Source organism: Cariama cristata, unplaced genomic scaffold, assembly GCF_000690535.1.
Source record: "Cariama cristata isolate BGI_N322 unplaced genomic scaffold, ASM69053v1 scaffold42171, whole genome shotgun sequence".
NCBI lineage: Eukaryota > Metazoa > Chordata > Aves > Cariamiformes > Cariamidae > Cariama > Cariama cristata.
In genome coordinates, this window is record NW_009598407.1 from 11,648 (window position 1) to 35,677 (window position 24,030).

At 40.6% G+C, this 24,030-nt stretch overlaps 1 protein-coding gene across 1 annotated transcript; it reads left to right on the forward strand.

Moving 5' to 3' along the window:
* Window positions 1–12,274: 12,274 nt before the first annotated feature.
* On the forward strand, window positions 12,275–17,838 carry KBTBD12 (kelch repeat and BTB (POZ) domain containing 12; the record flags this gene model as incomplete). Its single annotated transcript, XM_009709246.1, has 3 exons — window positions 12,275–13,344; window positions 14,287–14,557; window positions 17,688–17,838. Coding segments are annotated over exons 1-3 (1,492 nt in total), but the record flags the coding sequence as incomplete, so codon positions are not given.
* Window positions 17,839–24,030: the final 6,192 nt, after the last annotated feature.

The following is a 24,030-nucleotide window of genomic DNA, read 5'->3' on the forward strand; positions in this document are numbered from 1 at the left end:
GCAGTATAACTCAGTAGTAACTGCTTATCAGGGGATCAGGTGGGAAACCCCAGAAGAAGGACTGTAGGTGCAGTTAGAAGCACTGGTGAGTAGTTGACTTTGGGGGCTTTCTTTTGCCTTTTTTTTTTTTTAAGATCGCCTGAATTTGATGGAGGCTCTTTCATTTAAAAGGCAGAAGGACCTACAAATTAAGCAACATCTAGCTCCTAATGTGTGAAACTGCAATTTGCATACATCATGGCAGCTGCTGAGTCGGTCCTTATTACCTCCACTGGAGTGTTAATTTAGCCACAACTTTCTCATTTATTTAAATGAAAAAGCAGCGGGTGGCTGGCATGCCACATTATCTGTCAGGCAACCTGGGAATCAGGTTGACAGAGCCAGAAAGAGATTTCAATTCAGAGGGACTGCAGGGGTGCTGCCCCCCCAGACCAGTGGTCACAGGCGAGCTCAAGATTGTCCTTGGCCTGCCCTAAAGGTCAACACCTACCCTAAGAAAAAAAAAAATCTATGCTGTATTTGGACTGACATAAGAGAATAAATAGGATTAAACTGGAAATCTTTCTGGTTTTTCTCTCCTTGTGTATCCAAACTGGCTCTGTATATATGGCTATGATAACCAAAGTATCATTACTGGTCCTAACATAACACAAATAGAATAATCGCCATTTGTAGAGCACCTAGTGTAATGTGGTCCAAGCCCACCATCAGGACCTGAATACACTCCGGCTCTCTACCCAAGCAGGAGGATGCCAAAGGTGCCCACGCGGGATGTGCCGGGAGGAGGGTCGGTGCCAGTGCTATCACCGCTGCAGCCAGCCTGGAGGTGCTTCCGCACACGGCTGATGCCAAGGGGATGAACGGACATCCCAGAACTACTCCCATGTGGGAAATAAAGCAAATGTGAGGTACTCGTCCCCAAATCAGAGACTGCCTCACTCTCCAGGAAAGGAGGCTGAGGAGCCCCAGGGAATTGCTGAGCCGGGAGGAGCGGAGAGCAGTAGCCACACTGGGCAGTCACCTGTGGGCACAAAGTCAAGCGTGAGGCTCTCCTCTTCCAAGCTACAATGTTGTGCCACCACTTAGTGACCCGTCTGCGTAAAACTATGGGTTTGTCAGCAGAGAATGAGCCAGAGCAAAACTGCAGAACCATGGCAAGAGTGACGGAGATGAGTTTAATTCAGCATGTTGGTTGCAATGTTTCAGTGGCAGCAAAGAAAAACCACGTCCTGATACCACCCAGAGTTTAACTGAGCTGATGTAGGTCTCTTACAGTTCAGCTATAACTGACTGTGGCTTGTGGGTCCGCTCACTGCAAACCATGGCGTAGCTTCACCTTTGGACAATTCGCGTGCACCTGCCTGTCAAAACAGGTTTTCTGCTTTTGGATGAACTGTAAATGTTGTGTAGCTGTTCCCAAAGTCTGTACTTGGAAAAACACACTCTTGGAAACTGGTCAGACTTTTTCCTAAAAAGAGGGTGTTTTTCCAATAAGTGAATCACTAGCAGTTGAGATTTGGAAGGGAATGTCTTTGTTCACACCATGCCAGAATGTACTGTATGACCGGTGCCACGCAAAAGTTGTTCTAAAACATTAAATTCAACACATATTTCCTAAACACTGATATCACATCAAATGTGTCTCTTCTGTCTCTGTCACCTACTTCTTATAATTGTTTTAAAATATGCTGTGTTAAAAGATCATCCATTTGTTGTATTACCACAGATATTCTTCCCTTTGCCATTAACTTAACAAAGTTCAGTGAAAAACTTTTGTCTTCGCCCCCATTCATTTTTGTAATTAAAATCACCATGACAACAGATAATGATATCAGAATGAAAGGATTACGACTTAATTACATGAAGAAGGTGAAAAGAAGCTTGGCTTACAGCAGAGAAAGCTTTTAATTCTAGCAAAAATATCGGGGGCCTGATTCACCGCTGTGTTACTCTGTTTGTGTAATTACTGTGTGCTGCTGAGAGCTGCCCAGCGGTCACCCCGCTGCAGGATGGGGTGTCCCGGTTAATTCAGTGGAGTGCCAGAGAAATATTCAGAATTTAATGAGCAATAAAAAGGAATTTGTCTTAAAAGCATTAGTTAGTGTTTTTGTGAAACAGGCTCATTACAGAAATTAGCTGAAGAAATGCACCCATAAAGGAAACATAATTATTATTACGGCAGTGGAGTGGTTTCATATAAATAAAATTCATTACACAAACACTCCATGTTAACCATCACCATAAATTGTTCCACGTAACAGGAGAACAAGGCAATTTAGGGGATATGGTCCATTTTTATCACAGCTGTGGCATTTCATCAGTTCACCCATTCCATCTTGGCTTCTGTGAAAGCTACAGTATCAGATTGGATATTTTTATTTCTAAGATAAAGCTGAACTTTTAATAAGAACAATCTGGGAGTTCAGACAATATATATCTTCGTAATCTAATCTATCGAATTTTCTGACATGAGTAAACTTTAATCACTTTGATTTTTTTTCCTAGTTTTGTTCACAAATGATATGAAATATGCTTTTTAAAATGATGTACATCTCAATTTTCCCCCTAAAAACAACAAACTGCTATTAACAGTTGAACATTCCTGAACACTCCCTCTATGGCTTTTGGAAAAACTCTGTAATAAAACCATTGGACTAAAAATCTAGATAAGGAAATACATTTCACTTTCAATTTTCTCAGAAGCTATTATGATCAATCAACCAATTAGTACAGCAAATAAATAAATTAATGCCATTTGAAAAAGAACATTCTGAACACACTTTAATGTGTTTCTCAACTAAAAGTATAGGCTCAACATTAATCAATTTTATAACCCTAAATTTTGCTTAATCTTTTTTCTGTCTTTGCTTAAACATATGGAGATATAGTGTACTATGGCCCTCTCTATTCCCCTTTAATTTACAGAGTACAAGATCTACAGCCGATGTAAATCAGTGCGGCCCCACTACTCTGAACCAGCGTAGTGGATCAGTTTCTGATTTACATCAACACAAATAAGAAGATAGTCAGGCCTTAAAATATACGGATAATACTTATATTCAGTCAGGAATCCTTATTTCATGCACAACTTCAGCTCTTAATGATCTAGCAAGGGCAGGAGAAAGAGTTTGGGGAAATTCCTCTCAGCTGTAGAGACAGCGGCCTTGGTTTTGAGAGTGACTTGGATAGGGTCAACCAAACCATCTCCTCTGGTTTGGTACCCAGACCTCAGTGGTAGGTGGGGGTCAGTCTGAGCATCGCCTATGCTGGAACTGCACCAGCTGCCCAGAAACGACTGCAAGACAGAGATGTGCCCGGTCGTGTGCCCGTGGCAAGGTCTGGGGGAGGGGGACATAATTCTTTAGGGCCATTCACACAAGCGGTGGCTGTGCCATCATCCCATGGAGGAGCTTGCTGCTTTTTAGCACTGAGTCTGGCAGGTGGTGGGCTAGGCAGCGTACAGGCAGGGGGGAAGGAGAGCAGCACTGGTGCCAGTCAGCTGCGTCCTAATGTGCCCCTGTGCATGACATTAAAGTCGCTCCTCATCCCAGCCAGGAGCCCAGCACGGGCTATTTATAGCCCTGGCACTTCGCTACTCACCAGAAGCTCTATGCTGCTGTATGAGGTCTCTGTTTCCCTCTCCCACGCACTCTCACAGACACCTGCCGTACCGGCGTCGGAAAGGTACATTTAAATCCTTTCCCCACTCAGAGCAGGAAAGAGAAGGGAGTTTGGCGCTGAGACAGATGGGTGATGTGGAAACGCCAGGACCAGGCTGCTTTGGGTTGCTGGCTGTATGGGAGATTCATGGGCAGGGATACTTGAATGTATGTATTGGGGGACCCTTAAAGATGCTGGAGAGGGGGCCTATACATGGCAATGCAGGGTCAGCTGCAAGGCAGCTACATGGGCAGGGGGCTGTAGGACCCATTGTTGGTGCCAAAATTGAAGCCCTCTCAGTTCCTTACAGCGCCTGCTGTCCAGTTCATAAAGGAAACGTAAGAGATTAATTACAAAGTTAGGATGGGAACTCCCAAACAATATCGAACTTGGGGTCTGTGTGCAGCTATATGGGGTTTGCCAGCAGTGTGGAAATAAGATCAGCCTGCAGATGCAGAAGTTTCAGTATCTGAGGTCTGTGCATGGGGGGGGATTTACATACTCCACAAGCCCAGAAACATCTAGACTTGCTTCCGCTAAAGAAGCTCAGAGAAAATCTTGCTTCTCCCATCAAGGTATCTGTATGTGCCTGGGGCTGATCCTTACCATCAAGAGGCTGAACATTTTTATATGAGGGTTCAGTGGGGATTGCAGATTTAGTAGGTATGAAACGTGTGTTAGTGCAGGGGCCATTTTGGAGGTGGTGCTGTGTTGCTGCCATGGGTTGCTATGAATTTTCTTTTCTGTGGGTATGGACATATCCAGATATTTACTTGGTAGTGATTGAAATTGAAACTAGAGAAATTTATGGGGAAGGCTGGATTCAAACAGTAACTAATAGAATGCTGATGTCAAGTTATAAGGGTTTACAACTTGCAATTTATTTTAATTTTACTGCTGAGTGACAGGGATATTAAAGCTTCTACATACTAGCATTTGCTCACCAAACAGATACATACTTCAGAGTTTTATGTAAATGCTAGCAATTAGAGTTCACAATCTTTCCTGTTGTAAAAATGCAAATAGAGCCTAGTTTTCACCAAGTTATTAAATTATGTTTCTTTTAATTGTGATAGTCCAGTTTACACGGTATGATATAATTGTTCCAGAAAGTAAGCCTTTCCTATACTCACCAGTATGTTTAGATAAATGCAAAACCAGAAACCTCTAAGACCTTTGCAAGGCTGCTTAAAGAGCTACTGAAATACATTTTAGAAATAGATTTTCCTTCTGCTGTCATCTGTCACTGGATATGTAAAAAACTTGTGTATCCTCCTTTTATGAATGAGCTCTTTGCCTTTTCAATTAGTTTTGATAAGTAAGAAAAAAAGTCTGCACATGTGAACTGTACCAGAATTGGGCTCTGGATGTATATATTTAACTTCTATTCTTCTCATGCAATTAATGCACATAATTGGCTCAGACTGAGATTTGTTTATAGTCATTTGTTTGTGAACAGAGCCACATCCATTTTCTACTTAAATCGTGGGATTCTTTTGACTGACTTCACTGAGCTTTGACTCAGAGTAAGATTAAGGTCAGGTGAAGGCATATTTGAAAAGATGGCCCATAGGGTCTTTCATTTTCATCTGCTTTGATTTTTTTCATGAATCTATAACAGTTTAAAGAAAAAAAAAAAAAAAGCCTGGTATTTGCTGAGATAGGATCAATATTAATCCAATCCCGCATCGAGGCCTCTGTCTTGGCAGTAAATGGAGCTCAAACTGTCAAATCTTTCCAGAATCATAAACTACCCAAAGGCTTTGAAAACTGATCAAAGCATCTTCAGGTCTCCAGTGGTCAAATGTGCTCCCAAACACAGTTTCCAAAGCTTTGCAGACTGCTTAAAAATCTCACTGTTAGGTGTCAAGCTTCTCCTAGCCCAAAGAGCCTTGTTAAGTCCCATTTTATTTTTATTTTAAATTAAGAGCGATGAAATGAGAAAGAAAACAAAAATAAACTACTGCAGAAAGGACAGGCTGTGTCTGCAGCAGTCTGAGTGGAGACGATTGCAGTCTCTGTTGGCAGTGGGATGCTTACGGCAGCAGGGATGCAGTGATGCACACAGGGGAACACAACTGTCTACATCTATAGCAGCAGGTTGTAGGTCAGCAGCCTGTCTTTCTGCACTGAGAGCCTCCTTTTACACCACTTACACCACCGGCTAAGAAAGTTCCCATGAGCATGCCTAGCAGCACACGTCCCAGCAGGTGCTGGCCCATGGTTGGCTATCATGAGACCTCAGATGGCTTTGACTCAGGCTCCTCAGTATCGGATGGCATGTGAGAATAAACAAGGTGCCATAGGGACTGAGGGAGAAAAATAGTTAAAATCTCTCTCAGAAGGATTGTCATATTTTATCTTATATAGGCCAATGACATAATTTGATTTGTAGCTTTCACAGTTTCAAAACCTCAAAATTCCTCCTTCTCTGCCAGCAATAAATCAATTCAGATCACCTGAAATGTACCTGCTATGGGGCTGATCCTGGGAGATCGATAGGGCTGGGCAAAGAGAGTTCTTTCTCTGACTTTAATGGAAAGGAGATGATGTCATCTGGCAAATCTTTTAAAACTGCCTAAGCAATTTAAGGCTGAAGTTTTACCGTTAAAAGTGACTCAGACACTTCAGTTCCTAAATTGCACAGTGAGCTTAAGTAGGACTTGGACTTTTAACTTAATTAGATGCCTTTGAAAATCTGAAAATCCTAAATCCCTAAGTAATTAGCAACTGACAAGAGTATGGAAAACTTCAGAAAAGGTACCCTGGCTGCTAGTAGTTATGGTGATACTTAAGACACATCCAAACGCTAAATGTCTAATTGTCACAGATAACCATTTATTAGACACATGTACCTGTATGCCCTCTCAAACCATATAGATGTAAATTTCCTAATGAGAATTGGATGTTCTCCTGCTTCATGCTCTGCTACAAGTTTGTTTATTTTATCTGGACAGAATGGATGAAATTAATTCAAGAAACAATAACTAAGTCAAAGCAAGAAAGTAAGCGTTCCCTGAAACTGTGAGTGACCTTTTCAGCACAGATCTCCAGCCACAGACTAGAAATGCTTCCCAGTCTGACCACTGGTAACTGTTCTTTGAATCTGCTTTTTCAGTCAGTTGGGCATCTAATTTACGTTGATTTGGTCAGTTGATTTCATCACAATTTATTTCTAATGATATCATGTAGCACCACATCAGTAACTTCACTCAAGACAAAGTATCTAATTTATCCTCTATTATCCCTGAAAAAAAATGAAGAAAATTAGATTGGAGTGACACAATTTGTTCTTGATAAATAGGTGCTATAGCTGCTTTTATCACCTTATTACCCTCTAAATTCTTATAATTAAATCATATAATAATTTCTTCCGGCATCGTTCCAGGTATCAGAATTAAGAGAATAGTTCCTATTATCCTATAGATATAGAAACATCTGTAATTCCCTGAAAGCTTCCTTTCTATATCTTATTCTTACTCTATCTTTTCCTTATGTCAAGATTAGCATTGTTATTTGCCCTTCTCAAGCACTGCGGGATCTTAAATGCCAGCACAGCCTTCATAATTAAACCCCGAGATTATAACATTATTATCATCTGGGTACTGATTTCTGCCTTACTGTGGCTGTCAGCCAAATGTCATAATGCATACAATTAGCAGATTTGCTTCTCAGCTTACTGATAACAAAGGAAGCACAAATAATTCATAGGCAGAGGCACCGGTTCTTTGATGTGACTGAACTCTGATCCTTTCAGCACCTGAAGGGAGGCAGGCTGAAGACAGGGCAGTCTCATTAAGGCAAAGAAGGAAAAAAAAAAGAAAAAAAAGCAGAGGAGGAAGAGGAGGCTGCAGGAGGTGCCCCCTGCGCTGCAGCCCACTGCCCCATGCTGGGTGCTGTGACCTCTTCTGGGCCGGGTCCCGCAGCTCCCACCCTCCCACCACGGCACGGGAAAGAGGAGATGCCTTGGGACTGGGGGGAAAAGACAAGAAAAATATATGTCCCAGAAAAAAATACAGAGAAAATAATGTCTCTAATTACAAGGTAGCTTTTTTTTTGTTGTTTTCAGAGGTTAAGGGAAATTCCTGATGAGATACTTCCATCTGGTTTACGGTCCCTTTGCACTGGGGCAGTTCAAAGAGGCTGCAGTGTAACTGAGAATTGAGGACAGCATTTATTTATAGTTTGATAGCCTCATAAAAGCTGTAGAGCTGAGCTCACAGCAGTGCGCTTATTTATGTTTTGAACTGCTCATGCAGCACCCTACTGCCTTGCAAAACGTATGCTGTAGCTCCAGCATAAAATTACATATGACTCTTCATAAGGTTCATGACACAAAAGCAAAAAAAAAAAAAAAAAAAAAAAGGAAATAAGATTAAAAAAAAAAAAAAAAAACACGAAAAAAAAAAAAAAAAAAAAAAAAAAAAAAGGGAAATTAGGTTAACAAAACAGCTGAAACAGCTGATACAAAAATTAAAGTAACAGCCAGAACTGGAGGAAAATTAACAGCCTGGCTCTGAAATAAAGTAACATCAATTGAAGATTTGCACCTGAATCCATTTTTCACAATAGAACAAAAAAACATCCAAAAACTCTGAATAAGGCAATAACTCTGATTTCAGCTCCTGGTGACATTACAAAGGATTTGAGCCTTGCACTGGAGGTTTTATAATGACAACCTAGCCTCTGGCAAAATCTCAGTATAGTGTCTCACTGCAAATTATATTTGTATCACATTTATCCTTTCTTTTAATATCAATGTACCATCTTTTTTCCTGTGTAACCCAGAGGGGAAAGCAAAGCAGCACCGTTTCATTATTACCCTTTAATAGTCTTTCCAGTGATATAAAGGAGAATATTAATATCCTTCCAATGACCTCACCTAAACACTGCTAAAAGCCAGGAGGGGAGTGACACGTTTGTAGCTAATGCACAGGGATGAATTTCTGAAGTTAATGAAAGGATTTCACCCCTGGGTTTTAATCCTGTTTTCTTTTTAACCTTTTAGCTTCAGTTTCCTCAGCTGTAGGATGGAGAAAGTAGACTTACATACAAGTCAACAGCACAATTTTATTGAGTACAGTTCAGTCAGGAGCTTGGTGTGCTATCAAAGCAAGGACATGAAGAAGGTGCATTCTTATGAGGAAAGGCAAATACTGTCTTCTTGAAAGTGTAAGGTAACCAAGCTCCTCCTGTAACTCTGGGCAAGGAAGCAGTGTTGCTCTGCAGAGTGCAACGAGGTGGGTGAAGAGGCGGTTGGAGGGTTGGAGGTCATCCTGATGGCAAGGTGGAGACTCCTTGCACAGTTCAGCCCAAGGATGAGGTGATGGCTGGCTATGGACCAGCTCCAGGAAAGGGAAGGCCACGCCATCTGCCACTCACGGGCTGTATGCAGCTCTGCTGCTGCTCCCGGGGAGGATGCCCAGAGCCACCCCACCAGCTTTGTGGGCGGCAGAGGAGACCACCCTGCTCCGGGTGCAGATGGGCAATGCCCTTCATCATCTGGGTAGGGGGTGTAGGACTTACCCATCAGGCAATTTGTGCCTAAAGTAGTACGTAAATGGCGTGAACTACATTGTGCTTTAAGATTCCTGTTGCTAACGTCTTAAGGATGGAAGAGAGGAGAAAATGGCTGTGAGCATGTTGTGCCAGATATCCTAATCACTGGTAAATGAACACAAAAAATTCACAAATCTGTTGAACGGTGTAATCAAAGACAAAGTGTTGCTCTTAAGAAAGCTAAATTAACAGTGAAAGAAAACTTAAAGGTGACCAGCAAAGGAAGTGAAATCATAACTCAGTTCTACACACTGCTTCTTCCTGATCTGTACAAAAGTCCGGGAAAGATGATGATGATTAATCATCTCACTTGTTCTTCGCATTAAAAATGCACATTTTGTCCATTATGGAAAAGCTGGAGGATGTGTGAAGCTCTGACATCAAAAAAGAGAAAGGAGAGAAGTTGATCATTTTGGAAGAAAAACTCTGGTTAGTCAGACTGCTAAACAGGATTGGGGTCTTGTTGGTAGTTATTAACACTTTCATCCAGTTGGAGAGTGAACAACCTGGTTAAAGACACTACAGCTCATCTGCTTTAAGATATGTGTGCTTATAATACATGATCTTTGAGATATGGCGTGGTTCCTTTATCAAAATGCAGTGAAAGTCAAATATTACAAGGCGATAAAATAGCACAAGGGGAAAACAATAAACTGGCCATCTAATTATCATGTAAGATTAAAAAAAAAGAACATTTTCTATCTCATAAAAGGCTTCTACTGACTGTAAAGTCCAGACTGCTCCAGAGGCAGTCAATGCAGGACTAAGACCTACGTTTTCTCAAATGCAGTATTTCTTTTCAATGTAGCCAGGGAAAAAAAAGTTCTAGATTTTGGCAATACCATCACTTTATTTTTTGTACTAAACTTACTGCCTTTTATTGATTTTTTTAAAGTACCACAAGAAGAGCTCAGAGCTTGGACCACATTCAGACTATGAAGTTAATGTTTTGTTTTCCAAATCCATTTTTCAAACCTGGTAATAACTCAGATTAATTTTTCAGATTTGTTGTTTTTAATTCCAGATTTGGAATATGGAAACAATTGATAAAATCAAGGAAATGCTAGTCTTCAAGCATGCCTGGCTTTTAATTTAGCACTCAAAGTGAGGAATCTATGTATTTGTTAAAACAAAATGACTACTTCCAAAAACAACTGACCAGCTAAAAGAGTAGGTCTGAGATTGATGATATAGCTGTAGATTTCCTCTTCACCTGGGAAAGAACTACAATATTTTAAAAATATCCATCTGTCTAGATCTGTAGAGAAATCTGGACTGTTTGTGAAAATACCCTTAGACGGATTTCAAAGAATTTCATACATTTTTATGTTGATACATATTTCTTTAATGAAACTAAGACTACTCTTTGTGCTTCCAGGGTTTGAGAAAACCAGTCCAATCTGCCATACAAGACCCTGATCCCACAAATATTTAAGCTGGTGAGGAATGTTACTCATTTGAATAGTCTTATTAAGCAGTTCATAGCATGTTTGCAACGTGTTTGAAGTACGGTTATACCACAGGTTTAGGACTTGTTTGTGCATTGGTGATTCATGACATGAGTCCTTAATGCACTTCCACAACAGAACTGTCTCATTACCACATTAGAGAGACAAACTGTGCTAGGGACTGGTGTCCCTCAAGTGATGAGCAAAGGTCATTCTCCCATTGACAGCTCTACCACTGCACCTCACGTTCTGCGGCTTGCTGATATGAAAGCAAGAGACCTTCAGTAAAGGGCCCCTGAAAATACCCCAGAAATGGGACCATGAAGTTCCTTCTGTTTTCCCCATAAATAAAACTAGAGGGAGTATGCGAATAATTACAATTTAATTAAAAATCCCATTTGAGCTTACAGTAAGTGGAACCACAACTCTCTGAATCTGCAGCACTTAAACATCCCACTGAGAAGCAGGAGGACAGCTCAAAAGCTGGCCCCTATATACTAATCCTTTATTTATCCCAAAACAAAACCAGTAGCAACATCTCTAGAAACCAGTGACCTCCACTTTAGTGTGCAAGAGTAAAGAATCTGGCCAACTGGACCGAGTTGCTTCCTGCCAGTTCTGCCACCATACTTCACGGATGGAAGCTGTCTCTGCCCACAACATTGTCTTGGCTCCCTCACCTTGAAGCCTGGGGAGAAAGCTACTGGTAAAGTGGGGCATGATGGGGCAGAGACAAATCCATGGGTAGAGTAATGAGGCAGCAGCTTCCTAACTGCTTAGCAAGGGTGTAAGCACAGGGCTTCTGAATCAAAACTGTTCTGCAAACTGGTAGCCAAGTCTGGTGGCAAGGCAGAGTATTAAGCATCCACACAACCACTTATGCCTCTGTAAAATGCCAGTGAACTGGGTTGTACCAGTGGCTTTATTTCCCACCCGCTTTGCAGAGGTGTAGGTGACTGTAAAAACTAATGAGGGGAGCAAGTCTAATGTTTTTCCATTTTTTTAGTCTTGTAAAACTTTTTTCTGAAGTCTCTGCTTAGGCATAAATCCTAGTTTGAGAGGAGCTGGGAGCACTGAAAAGGCACTACTCTATTGTAGCTGTCTAACCTAAGGAGCTGTTGAAAATATAAGGTACTTTCAGCATCTAAGCAAGGACTAATGTCCCTCAGGTGCACGTGAGAGACAAAACTTGAACAGCCTAGGGTTTATTAAAGTCAGTGGAAATCTCTCCCTTGATTTTAACAGGCTCTGGCTGACAATCAGGGAAAGGAGGGAGAAGGCAGCTGGAAAAGACTATTTTGAAGGGAAGAGTGTGATTTTCTTTAAATATTCACCAAACTTGTGGGAGGGTTATTGAATATTGAAGATCATTTGAAGTGTTGATTTTTATTTTGTCTTGGAGATCTTGAGCCTGAGACCTCACCATAATTTTACATAGTTTTTATGCATTACTGATGTATATCATACCCTGTAGAATTACTATCTTTAGATATTAACAGCAATATTTGTTCTTATTGGACAATGTTATGCTTCTACCTCTAGAAATATTCCTGATGAAGACCTTGAATTCTGAGGATATTTAAAACCAGGAAGTTTGGAGATCAACCATGGATCATAAGGCTGAGGAGAAAAGAAAGCAGTGCCATGGCTTGACTTTATTGGAACAAGTAAAGAGAATGAAAGAATCAACAGAGATCATTGATGTTGTCCTAGTTGCAGAAGGTGAGAAATTCCCCTGCCATAAGGTGGTGCTGGCTGCCTTCAGTCCCTATTTCAAAGCCATGTTTACCTGTGGCTTGGTTGAATGCACGCAAAGAGAAGTGGTACTGTATGACATCTCTGCAGAAAGCGTGTCCGTAATACTCAATTACATGTACAGTGCAGATTTGCACCTCACTAATCAGAATGTGCAGACTGTTGCGCTTGCTGCATATTTCATGCAGATGGAAGATGTTTTCAGTATGTGTCAGAAGTACATGATGGACCATATGGATGTGTCCAACTGTGTGGGCATCTACTACTTTGCAAGCCACATTGGGGCAGAAGATTTATCTGATCAAGCGAGGAAATACTTATATCAGCATTTTGCTGAGGTGAGCTTACAGGAAGAAATATTAGAGATTGAATTCCATCAACTGTTGACTCTCATAAAATCAGATGATCTGAATATTTCCAGGGAGGAGAGCATTCTGGATCTTGTCATTAGATGGGTCAAGCACAGCAGAAAGTCACGTGTAGAGCACCTTATTGAGCTCCTGAAGCAAGTGAGACTGGTACTTATCAGCCCTTCCTTTCTCGTGGAAGCCCAGAAAAGGAACACAATGATCCTGTGCAATTCAGAATGCAATGATATGTTTGAGGAAGCACTGAAAACCATCAAACTATCCAGCCACCCTTCTCTCAGCCTGCGGTATGGCATGGAGACTACTGATCTCTTACTCTGCATCGGCAACAATTCTCTCGGCATTAGGTCAAGACATGGTAGCTATGCAGATGCCAGTTTTTGTTATGCTCCTGCGACAAAAAAGACTTACTTCATTTCCTCTCCAAAGTATGGAGAAGGTTTAGGATGTGTTTGCACTGGTGTTGTCACTGAGAAAAATGATATTATTGTGGCAGGAGAGGCAAGCGCCGTCAAAATGTCTAGACAAAAGACCAGGAACATCGAAATTTATAGGTGTGTACCCTCTGTCAGAATATCCCTAATTATTTAAAAATTTTAAATCCAAATAATGTTTCTGGGGACAAAAAAAAAAGACTATTAGACTATAAGAAAGTTTTCCCAGAGATTTCAATTACTCTAATCAATTTGTCACAATTTATCTTCATGGCACTGAATTCTACAGATACAGCCAAATCTTGATGTCTTTCTCCCTGAAAGAAGGAGGATTTACTCCAGTGGCATCTCTGTGTAAATCGGCTTGATTAGATCCTACATCAATGTATGTGGATTTTATATTCTTCTTACTCAAATCTCAAAGTTTTCCTAGGATACTCTTTTCTAGGTCATTAGCAGGGGGGAATGAGTCAAGCGAATGACCCAAGGAGTCCAGTAAGACAGAGGAAACATACTTCTCTGTTGATGTTGATGATAGTATTTCAGAGATTAAAGGATAATGATTGATAGTGTTAAACACTCATTCTGGTTTTACTCACGTCTTTTTCAGATGTACCCATTTTAAAGAAAACCAGACATTTTCTGGATTAAAGACAAAAATAAAAAATGGTGACAGCATTTTCAAATACAGATGCCTAAATTTAAGGAAGTAAATCCATACTGAGGCAGATGAAGTGGCCTTATTTTCAGCAGTGTTGAGGTCTTACTTTTCCCACTAACTTCAGTGGAAACTGTGATTGAGCAGCATGTGCAGAAATAAGGGTCTTCTTACCTTAATTAGGTCAAATATCTTTGAAAGGATGTCTAGGATTCCTCATACTAAAAATGCTTGATCTTGCAAACATTGGACTCAATTTTATAACTTCTCTGTGAAGGATAAAGCTTCTCTTGTCATGGTACTATTGTCTGAATAAACATTGACGATGAAGGGGGTAACATTTCAAAACAAGCTGATGGGATCTCAGTGAACCAGGGCATTTACAACTTTGGATTTTCCTACAGATACCACCCGCGAGGAAACCAGTTTTGGCACAGCCTGTGCACCACTCAGCTCCGTGAACTCTACGCATTGGGCACTATCCAGAACGATCTCTATGTAATAGGAGGGCAAATGAAAGTGAAAAATCAGTATCTGGTGACAAACTGTGTGGAGAAGTATTCCATGGAGCAAGGCACCTGGAGAAGCACAGCACCTCTTCCAGTACCATTAGCCTGCCATGTGGTGGTGACGGTGAAGAATAAGCTCTATGTGCTGGGTGGATGGACACCACAGGTTAAGAAATGTGCCAGTTGTTTTGCTTTGTTTGTGTACTAATAAGCAGTGTTGTGTAATTTTATGGTGTTTCTTGCATAGGAAAAGTACCTCAGTGATAAAAGAAGAATAAATTGGTCACATTACTCCAATTAAACATCTTTTGTAGGAAAACCAAACAGGGTGAAGAAGAATATCTGCCTTATGCCATCCTCACTGTAAATACCAACTTCAGGAAGGGCAGTTCTTTCATAGAGATGTGCACAGTGAGCAAGAGTTTAAAATACATCTCCTGTGTCAACATGGGTTCCAGCCTTTTCTTATTTCCCATCCTCTTAAATTCTTTAGATATCAGTAAAAAATGGTATTTAAATCATCCAGGGGCCCTTAAGTGAGCCCTGTCTTCAAAAAGTGTGTACACAGGTGAATTTCAGGGACAGATTTATAGATGAAATTTAAAGTTCACATCAATTTCTCAGAAAAATTTCTTGGTTAACTAAAGTTCATTAATTTGATTTTCATTATATTATATTTTAAATGAAAAGTCAAAGCAATCTCTGGAAAACAGATTCCTTTAATCATTCCCTGTATTGGTTTCAGTTGCATCACTTGGCCATGTGAAGTTTTAATGGGAACTTTCTGGAGGGCCACAGAGAGCATATTCAGTAGTACAGGGAATACACAGAACTGTGCTACAAGGAAGATGGATGTCAGCAACAGTGCTTGCTTTCTCCAGTTGCTCCCAGTGCAAAAGATCATTCTTAAGAGTGTAGCCCATTCTTATTTACTGCTTGGTGCAGTTTAAATTTGAGCATTCAACATAAAGCCCCACATTTACCTGACAATGAAGCAGAGCATCTGTAATCCTTATTGCCGACAGCAATATGCTCAGATTGTCATCACATCTCATTGGTTTGTGTTCTCTTGAAATAAATTACTGTTTAAAGTATGTAAAAGTGAGATGCATTTAGCAAGCAAGATTTCCACCTCTTTGGATATTTCAAGTGCAGGAGACCCCGAAGGAGACAACAGAAAGATCAGAGAGTATTTCTGATACTGAAACAACTGAGCAAGGATACCTTGCTATTTAAAGAATTAAAATATGAAAACACTTTATGTAGAAACAATCTGTCTGTAAAACAACTTGAACCGAGAGCTATGTCATATAACAAGTATAGATGTTGAAGTCAGACAAACAGCTTTGTCTTTCTTAATAGTTCTCCAGAACAGATTGTAAGGGGGAAAAGTGGCTTAGAAGCACAACTCCGGAATATTGAGCCAAGAATGGCTTTAAAAAAAATACAGGCACCTTGAAAACCCCTGAAGTGGATACATGCAGACCAGTACTATCAGTAACCATACATGGGAGTGTGAGTTTATACATAAATAGGCTTGAGATAAGCAGATTAACAGTAATTGATTAAAAACCATAGCTTTGTAAGATTAGGGCGTACCTGAACAGAATAGAACAAATTAGCTAAAGCTCTCAAAAAAGGGCTTTAAGACCAGCACTACAGAGTGCTGAATTGTTCTGGTACCATATCTCTCCCACACTCACCTGTCAGATGCAGTGATTGTATATGTGGGGCTACCACAGCTGCACTATGAAAGCAAATTAGTTCGTCAAGCTGGGAGTTATCCCTATGCTCAAGCAGCACTGAATGTTCTGTCAATCCTGAACAAATACTAACGATGCAGCATTGAGAGTGCCGTAAATGCATGTGTCCATTACAGGACAGAGATAAATACATGTTCCCTTCCCGCTCTGGCTTTGCAATGGAAACAAGACAAAGTGAAGCCAGGACATAAAATGACAGCTTAGGAGGGCAAAGGCTCGACTCACAGCAGCATTGCTCTGGGTCAGCATTGGTCTAGCCTCACTGATGCCAGGGGAGTTAAAAACCGAAGCGACTCCAGCCTTGGTAACTGGGGGCTCTTAAAATGGAAGAAAGCGTTTGGCGAGGTTAAGAGGAAGGTCTCGGACCCTTGAGACAGAGAGAAGGGTTGCTGGATGCTACGTTTTCTGTACATAAAGAGCACAGGATGTGCTCTGAGGTGAACGTTAGCTCAAAAATGAGGTAGGATGTGAATTTACAGCCTGTCAAATGGTGCCTGCTCTGAAGTATATGCTTAGCCTGAATTGAAAATGCACAGCTTACCCCTCTTTCAGTGAATACATTAGTGTTTCGCACTTACCACAGAGAAAGAGCATGCCCCTGGGCGCCTACAGGGAGTAACCAAGGGGCTATGTATTTGCTTTCTAGTTTGCCTCCTACTATCTTGTCTGTGACATTAGTGTTGGAAAGGTCTTTTGGGAAAGAAAAATAACAAGCAAAGCAAGAACACACATAACACCATCACAGGCAAGCAAAGTAGTTCTCTATTTCTCACTCTCTCTATGTGAAACCTTTCATCCCAAAATATTTCAGGATCCTCCCCCCACAGCCTACTGCTTACATTCAAGGGTGTCGTACCCAGAAAACATAATCTGAGTTCCCTGCATGATACAAGACAGGCAGAGAAAGGGGAAGAAGATTAGAGAGGACAAGAGGAGTAGGAGTGAGTATAAAAAGAGTATTATGGCAGCAAAGATATAGCGGGGGTTTAGGAACTTATTATGAAAACTACTGAAGTCACAGCAGTTGAACAATATTACTCTAGTTAAGCTGACTAAATAAATGTGCAAATGACTTGAGAATAAGTTATGTATATATACAGGCCTGAGAAAGGCCAGCAAAGGACCTCACTGAGACTCACGGTGCGGTCTGAGTAACAGTGGGAATAGATTTCAACCTTCAGCCGGAAGAAAAAATGTCAGAGAGACTGGCTTTCCCTCTATTATTTTTAGGACTTTACAACAGCCTTGTAAAAGAGGTACGTTCTGCCAGAGCTGGGCCCATGAACATATCGTTATTACCCAAATCCTCAGCTTTATTGCTGCAGAGTATAGATGCCCTCTTATTCATTTGCCTTCTACAGTGTACTCCCAGCCACAAGTCATGGGTGCTAGTGAGTATGAATCACTTCACAGCTATAATTGATGTGTTTATGTTATTTATCTGGTGAGCTGTCTGCTGTGATTAATTGCATGCAGGCATGTGCAGAGGGCTCCAAATGTTGTATTATTATATGGCTGTCATATTTCATACAGATGGATCTGCCTGACGATGAGCCGGATCGATTAAGTAACAGAACGTTTCGGTACGACCCGGGCCAAGACAAATGGACAGAAGGTGCGCCAATGAAGTACTCCAAATACCGCTTCAGTACAGCCGTAGTCAACAGTGAGATTTATGTCTTGGGTAAGAGGAAACAGATTTTTAACAGATAGTACCATGACTTTTTCTTCTTTCCAGCAATTTGCCTCTGCGAAGTGAAATATCTCACCCTTTGCTATGTACCGTAGGACAAAGTATGTCAGACTAAATGGATAGTATTTTTCTAGAGTTATTTTTTCCTCACATCTTTTCTTCCTTCCTTAATTTATATATGTTTTAAATTAAGTGAATGTTTAGTGTTCTGGATTAACATAACCAAGATACTTCACTTTTTAAACTGCTTTTCTTCGGAGTATCAGTGTGTGCTGTAAATAATAATGAATTTTAAAAGGTGGGTAGAGAAGCCTTGTTAGCACCATTTCACAGATGAGCAGTGAAAAGCTAAGGAACATACATGAAGGAATAAGGAGCATCATGAAGGAATAGCACAGGGGAAAAGAGAATTTGGATCTCCCAGTCAAAACCAACATTATTTGTGGATTCTGATAAAATTCAACAAATCTTTCTCTTCCACCCGCTTCAATTCAGTGCATTTTTTGGAAAATCTAAATCTTTCATTTGGTCATTTTTTGATTGAATCTTTTCAATTTTTTGTTTCAAACCAGTATTTTGATCAAAAGTTTTAAGACTTGTGTGAAAGAGTTCAATAATCTCCTACCCCAAAATCTTTTGTCTCCAAATGATCCCCATCCATATCCCCAGTTCTGCAGTTCATCCATAACATGACTCTTTTCCCAAAGACGGCCCCATCCTAACTGCTGTCCAAGCCAACAGAAAGAACATCACCTATTTCTGAACACTAGCAAACACCTCGGAAGGGGGCAAGCAAGTGATTTTTCTGAAGAGAAAATGATGATGTAAGGCAGGGAAGGGCAGATGGAGAAGAAAGGCATTGTAGTCATTGGGAATGATATGGGGGAAAAGTTGAAAGGGGCATCTTGGAAGGGGAATAGGAGGCAGAAAGGTGTCTAAGTGACAGAGAGAAGGATTATAGATAGGTTTATGACTGGAAAGTTCTTGAAGAAGTGGGGAAAAAAGTTCATACAGTCAATTAATCCACAGGTGGGCTGTGAGGTATTCATGCCCTTCCATGCTTCCCTGGTCCCATGGGCAGCATCAGACATGAAGAAGGTAGCAATCACATCAGTACCTCAGGACCTTTCAACCCCTTCTGCTTCAAACTACTCCTGCTTACAAGCTTATCAGAGTGAACACAATAAATACGGTCTTATCAACTTAATACACCTCCTGTATAAGGGGTGTTCTGGTTTTGTCTGGGTTGCTACATACCATGGATAAAGAAGAGTTTGTTCCTGCTGTGTGGTACAGAAGGTGTTTTGCAGGGGTTGTATCTAAGACAGGTGTCTTTGAAGTAGAAGGAGAAAATGGCTTTAATGCTGCATTTGTCTTCTTTTAGAGAAACTTCTTTCTCTTAAGTGGCTTGAGACAGGCCCATAGGCACAACCAGGAGAAAGGGTAAAAGAAGTCTGTATGGAAAAGAAAGTTTTGCAAACAGAAAACCATTTCATTATTATCAAAGGTTAGTGATAGAGAACGTCACTATGCTGTTAAATAACGAGAGTGTGGCTGCCCAGGTTGAAAGGTGCTTTGAAAATGTGGAAACTCCATCCTTTGTAAAAGGTTAAATATATATAATTATTTATACTCACACTGATGCTGTAATGGGGCAGCAGAAGCAACCATAATAGTTGGGAAAAGAAAGGCTGTATTCATGCGTTTCAGTAAGAAGTGCTCTGAGAGCAAGACCACGAATGCTGTGATGAACACAAGAGAGTCAGGGAGAAAAAAAAAAAGGAGCTGCCTTGGGATGCATGTGATAAAACAAATTGACAGTCTTCTTCACAGCAAGCCTGACACTGAGACAAGGAAAAGGAGTGGCTAATAAGGAAAACTGCATCCATTTTCTTCTCTCAAAATCTCACAAAGCAAGAAGCATATCTGAGTGATGACAGCAATGAAATGTACAGATTGAACACAAAACACAGTATTAAACCTGAAAAGCGCCTGTTTAAATGGCATTGTGGAAAGTTCATGGTCTCACAGACCTTCACAAGCATTTTGCTAATGTGAAAAAAAAAATAAAAAGCATCGTTTTATTATGCATAGCTGCCAGTGCTGCAGTATTCAGGGAGCTGAACATTGACTTCAATTCTTTCTTACATGCTAGCCAGTACCAATAATTTTTTCAGTGAGAAAGTCTTTGCTAACAATGAGATCGGCGCATGGGCCAGAACAGGCTCTTGTTCTGTCTCCATCACTTTGTTGGTTCACACACCTCTCCATGAGCAGTCCTTATTCGGGCAGTCCTAAACTAACCAACCCACTTAATCCTGAGATTAACAATTTGCTGCACTGGACTCTTCACTCTTGCCACTAAATGTAACTACATGTATGTAAAGGCAGTGTTTGTTCTCAGTTTTGACAGTGTAAATCTGGGGTAATTTCACTGTAACGAACAAACTTCCTTGTGATTTATACCAAAGGTAACTAAGCTCACACGTTCCTCCAGGGAGCAGATTTTTGAGAAAGACTGTGCTATTTTTGCCATTGCATGTCCACTCCAGGTGTAACTGCAGCAAGAGCAGATGCAAATGAGTTACCATCAGGTAGCATGAATATCGATTGCAGGGAAGACATTTTGAGCTAGGTCTGGGCTGTTTTCGCAAATTCCTGATTGCCTATTTTCACAAACCTTGCGAGGACTTTAATGTCCATAAATCTGTAAAATTTGGTTGAAACTGGCCAACAGGAGCAAAATATATGAAAAGCAGACAAAATAGTGTAAACACAGATATGGAACACGTGTAGTGAGGGTAAGTCTTCATTCCTTAGGAAATCAAATAAAATTAGAACTAATTTTTTAATCAAAAGACAAACCTGACAATAAGCCAAAAATTATTTGTCAACAGTTTCGACCTTTGAGTATGCTGGTTTAAATCCACCTTTACCAGAAAGGGTGGAAATGAAGATTTATCTGTTAAAATTGAGAAGACAATATGGTTGATAAATGTTAACCATCATGGTCTGAAAACTCTGTGGGAGAGATTAAAGCATTTTCCAAGACCTCTCAAAATAATGAAGCAATTTCCAAACGAATTCTGTTTGGAAACAGTGATACAGTCACTGATATTGGCATCTTATTCTGCTGATATCACACATGGCCTCATCTCCAGCTGTAAACTTACACTCGCCAACAGTAATTAAAACCTCACACAGAAAGGCTACATTCCGTGGTTTATTTGTGGTGACAAGTGCTTGTTACCTTGTGAGATCTCAGGCTGTTGGGCTGTGAGATGGGTCCAGTTTTCCTTTGGAAACAATCGCGATGGTAACCCTGGCTGGGTGCACGGGCAATTCATGGCATTGAAAGGCAGGCAGTGAAAGCGTTCTTAATCTGGCTGATGTGGTAGTTGATCATGCAGATGACATTCAGGAGAGAACGGGAATGGAAAGAATGGAGGTTGGTAGTGACAGACCAAAGAATAGCAACTGTCACGAAGATGGGAAAACCATTGCAGGCTCTTCAAAGCTCTGGATCCCTCGGACATCACCCTGCTTCATAAGGAATGTCGGGCACTCTGGGAGGCTAGAAAGATGCTGTCAAGGGTGATTTGTGCAAAAAGACACATTCTGAAGAGGATCACAGCTCATAGGTTGTCCTCATGTCATGACCTCAGGGACTTCTATGCTCAGGCATAATGATTAAGCTTTTGTGCTACAGATGAGAGAGAGTGGAGTCTCTACCATTGCCATTTACACCCCTCATCACTCCAAATAGCAGCTCCCCATGGTGAAGTGTGTGTGCACAGAACTTGAACATCTAACAGGCTCCCATGCAGTCCCAGTCATGGGACACTCAGCGAAGGGGCAATTCAGAAGCATGCTCGATGGCATTGCTTGGATTCCCACAAGCATCACCCGCTTTTCATATCGTACTTGTTCCTTATGTGGTGCACTGTCTCCATGGGTGTCCTGCAGCCTGCACCCATGTACGAAGGCCCACTGGGGGCTGCTGGGGGCAGAGGAAGGAGAAGAAGGGAGGCAAGGTGGAAACAGATAAATGCAAGATATCTCCTGTATGCTATGAGGACCAAGCCTCACTTCCTAGAAATAAAAACATGAAATAAAGAAATATATAGCTCTAGCTGGGTACATAAAGTAGTGTTGCAGAGAGATAAGAATTCTTTCAAGCAACAAGTGATAACAAAGTCCTTAAACGAAATAAGTTTGTCAGCTCTTTCAGGCAGGATCTCTGTCTTCCTGTACAGTTCATACAGGTGTCAGCACATTCAGGATTAGGTGGGACTCTAGAGCATAAATGAAAAATCACTGCAAAGAAAGTTGATCCTCTCTAATGTGTCTGATGTATGAATGCAATTTCTGTCAAAAATATGAAGCAAAAAGCATAGATGGAGCATTAGCTTTGAATAAGATGCAGTAGCAGACTCTTTCATATACAAGTCTAATTTTTGCTTTCATCCATGTAGGTGTAACTCTGTAGTAAGTAGTCTGCTGATCTCAATTGTGTTGTATCAGACTCATTTTCTCTAACCCAGATCAGAATCTGATGCTTATCCTTTGAAGTGTTAATTTCTGAAAAGTCCTATTGGCACAGAACAGAGAGTACATAGTCACTGTCCAAAAACTCTTCCCAGCCTAATTGCCAGCTCCAGCATGTAAAACCTTAATGACTTAAATGATAGAAGGAAAATGAGAAATAGATTAGAGTTTTTGGTCTGGTAATAGCATTGTCCCGGAACCTGTACCATGTGCCTTAATCAGCAATCCTGCAATATAATTGTCTGTTTGTCTAATGTTCCTAGAGAATCTTATGCTATTTATACAGTGTACATAATCCTCATAAGTAAATGAACAGCATTTCCTAAGGCTCAAAATCCTTTCTCCTATTCATCCAATTTGACTGGTCTTAGCCCTTTCTTTCCATATTTTCCCAGGAACATAACTATATTCATTGGAAAGCCCAAGAAAGAGCAGTATTGTGTTCTTAATGACAGAGGCAATTGAGACACTTTTGGAAGAAAACCAGATGGGAGGGCTCTATTTAAGGTCATGCATTTTAATCTCTTGCTTAAAAAAATATCCTTTCCACTTAAGTCTCTGAAAACTTATTACAGCCAACATACAAATTAGGAAAATTTATCCAAATGGATCCATTTGAATGCCATATTCATTAGCTTATGTTAAAACACATTCAGTAGAACTACTGTCTCTGAAATACAGGTCACTGGTAAAAAATGTTGTATCACCATGACAGTTTTAACCATGCGTTGCTTTTATGTTATATAATTCCTGCTTTATAAATAAGAACATATAGAAGGACTTAAATGAGAAATCCTATTAGGGTAGATTTAGGAACCAAATAATTTTTGTTTATCCTCCTTAGCCTGGCATCCCACCTCTTACAATTTGTTTTGGTTTTTTTTTTCCCCCTGAGTTCTTGCTGAGAGCTTCTTTTAAAAGTTTTAAGCATTTAAGCAATTAAATACTGGATGTCTCGATCATAAAATACTTATTTGAATATGCACTTTGGGGTCTCTCTGGAAAGGAAAGCATGTGTAGGAGGGGCTGGAAGGAGACATTTTAGCTTTCATGCTTGAGTATTAACTGTGCATTTGAATAACACCTTCTTCTAAAATAAACATGTCTGTCTATAAATATGCTTTGGACTTCTGACAAGTAACAGCTTACGGGCCTGATTCTGCTTTGTGATACCTGTGCAACAGCCTCCATAGTGCCTGGGTGCAGGGAGGAACAAAAAAGGCAAAAATTTGGTCTGATAGATGAGATCAGAAATGCTTTATACAGGGATTATCAAAGGAAATTAGAACAAGGCATTACAGGAGAAAAGAAGGAGCTGGAACTGAAGTGTTGACCATGTTTAAGACAATCATCTGTTTTTTCAGCCCTGCTTCTAATCAGTCTTTTGCCCTCACGTCTTCTACAAGCTGCATTACCTCATCTGTTGTACTCTGTGTTAGTAAAGAATGACAGTGCTTCTCGGTTTCATCTTTGGAAGTGCCTGCCAGGGCTAGCTTTATTGCTCCCTTATTTCTCCGAGAAATCAGCTATGCAGCCCTGCTTTGCAGAGAGAGAGAGAGAGCAAGGCAAATGCTGAGACTCTCGGCTTGAGTGCTGTTAAAAAGTAATGAAGGGAAATGTTACATAAGAGATTAG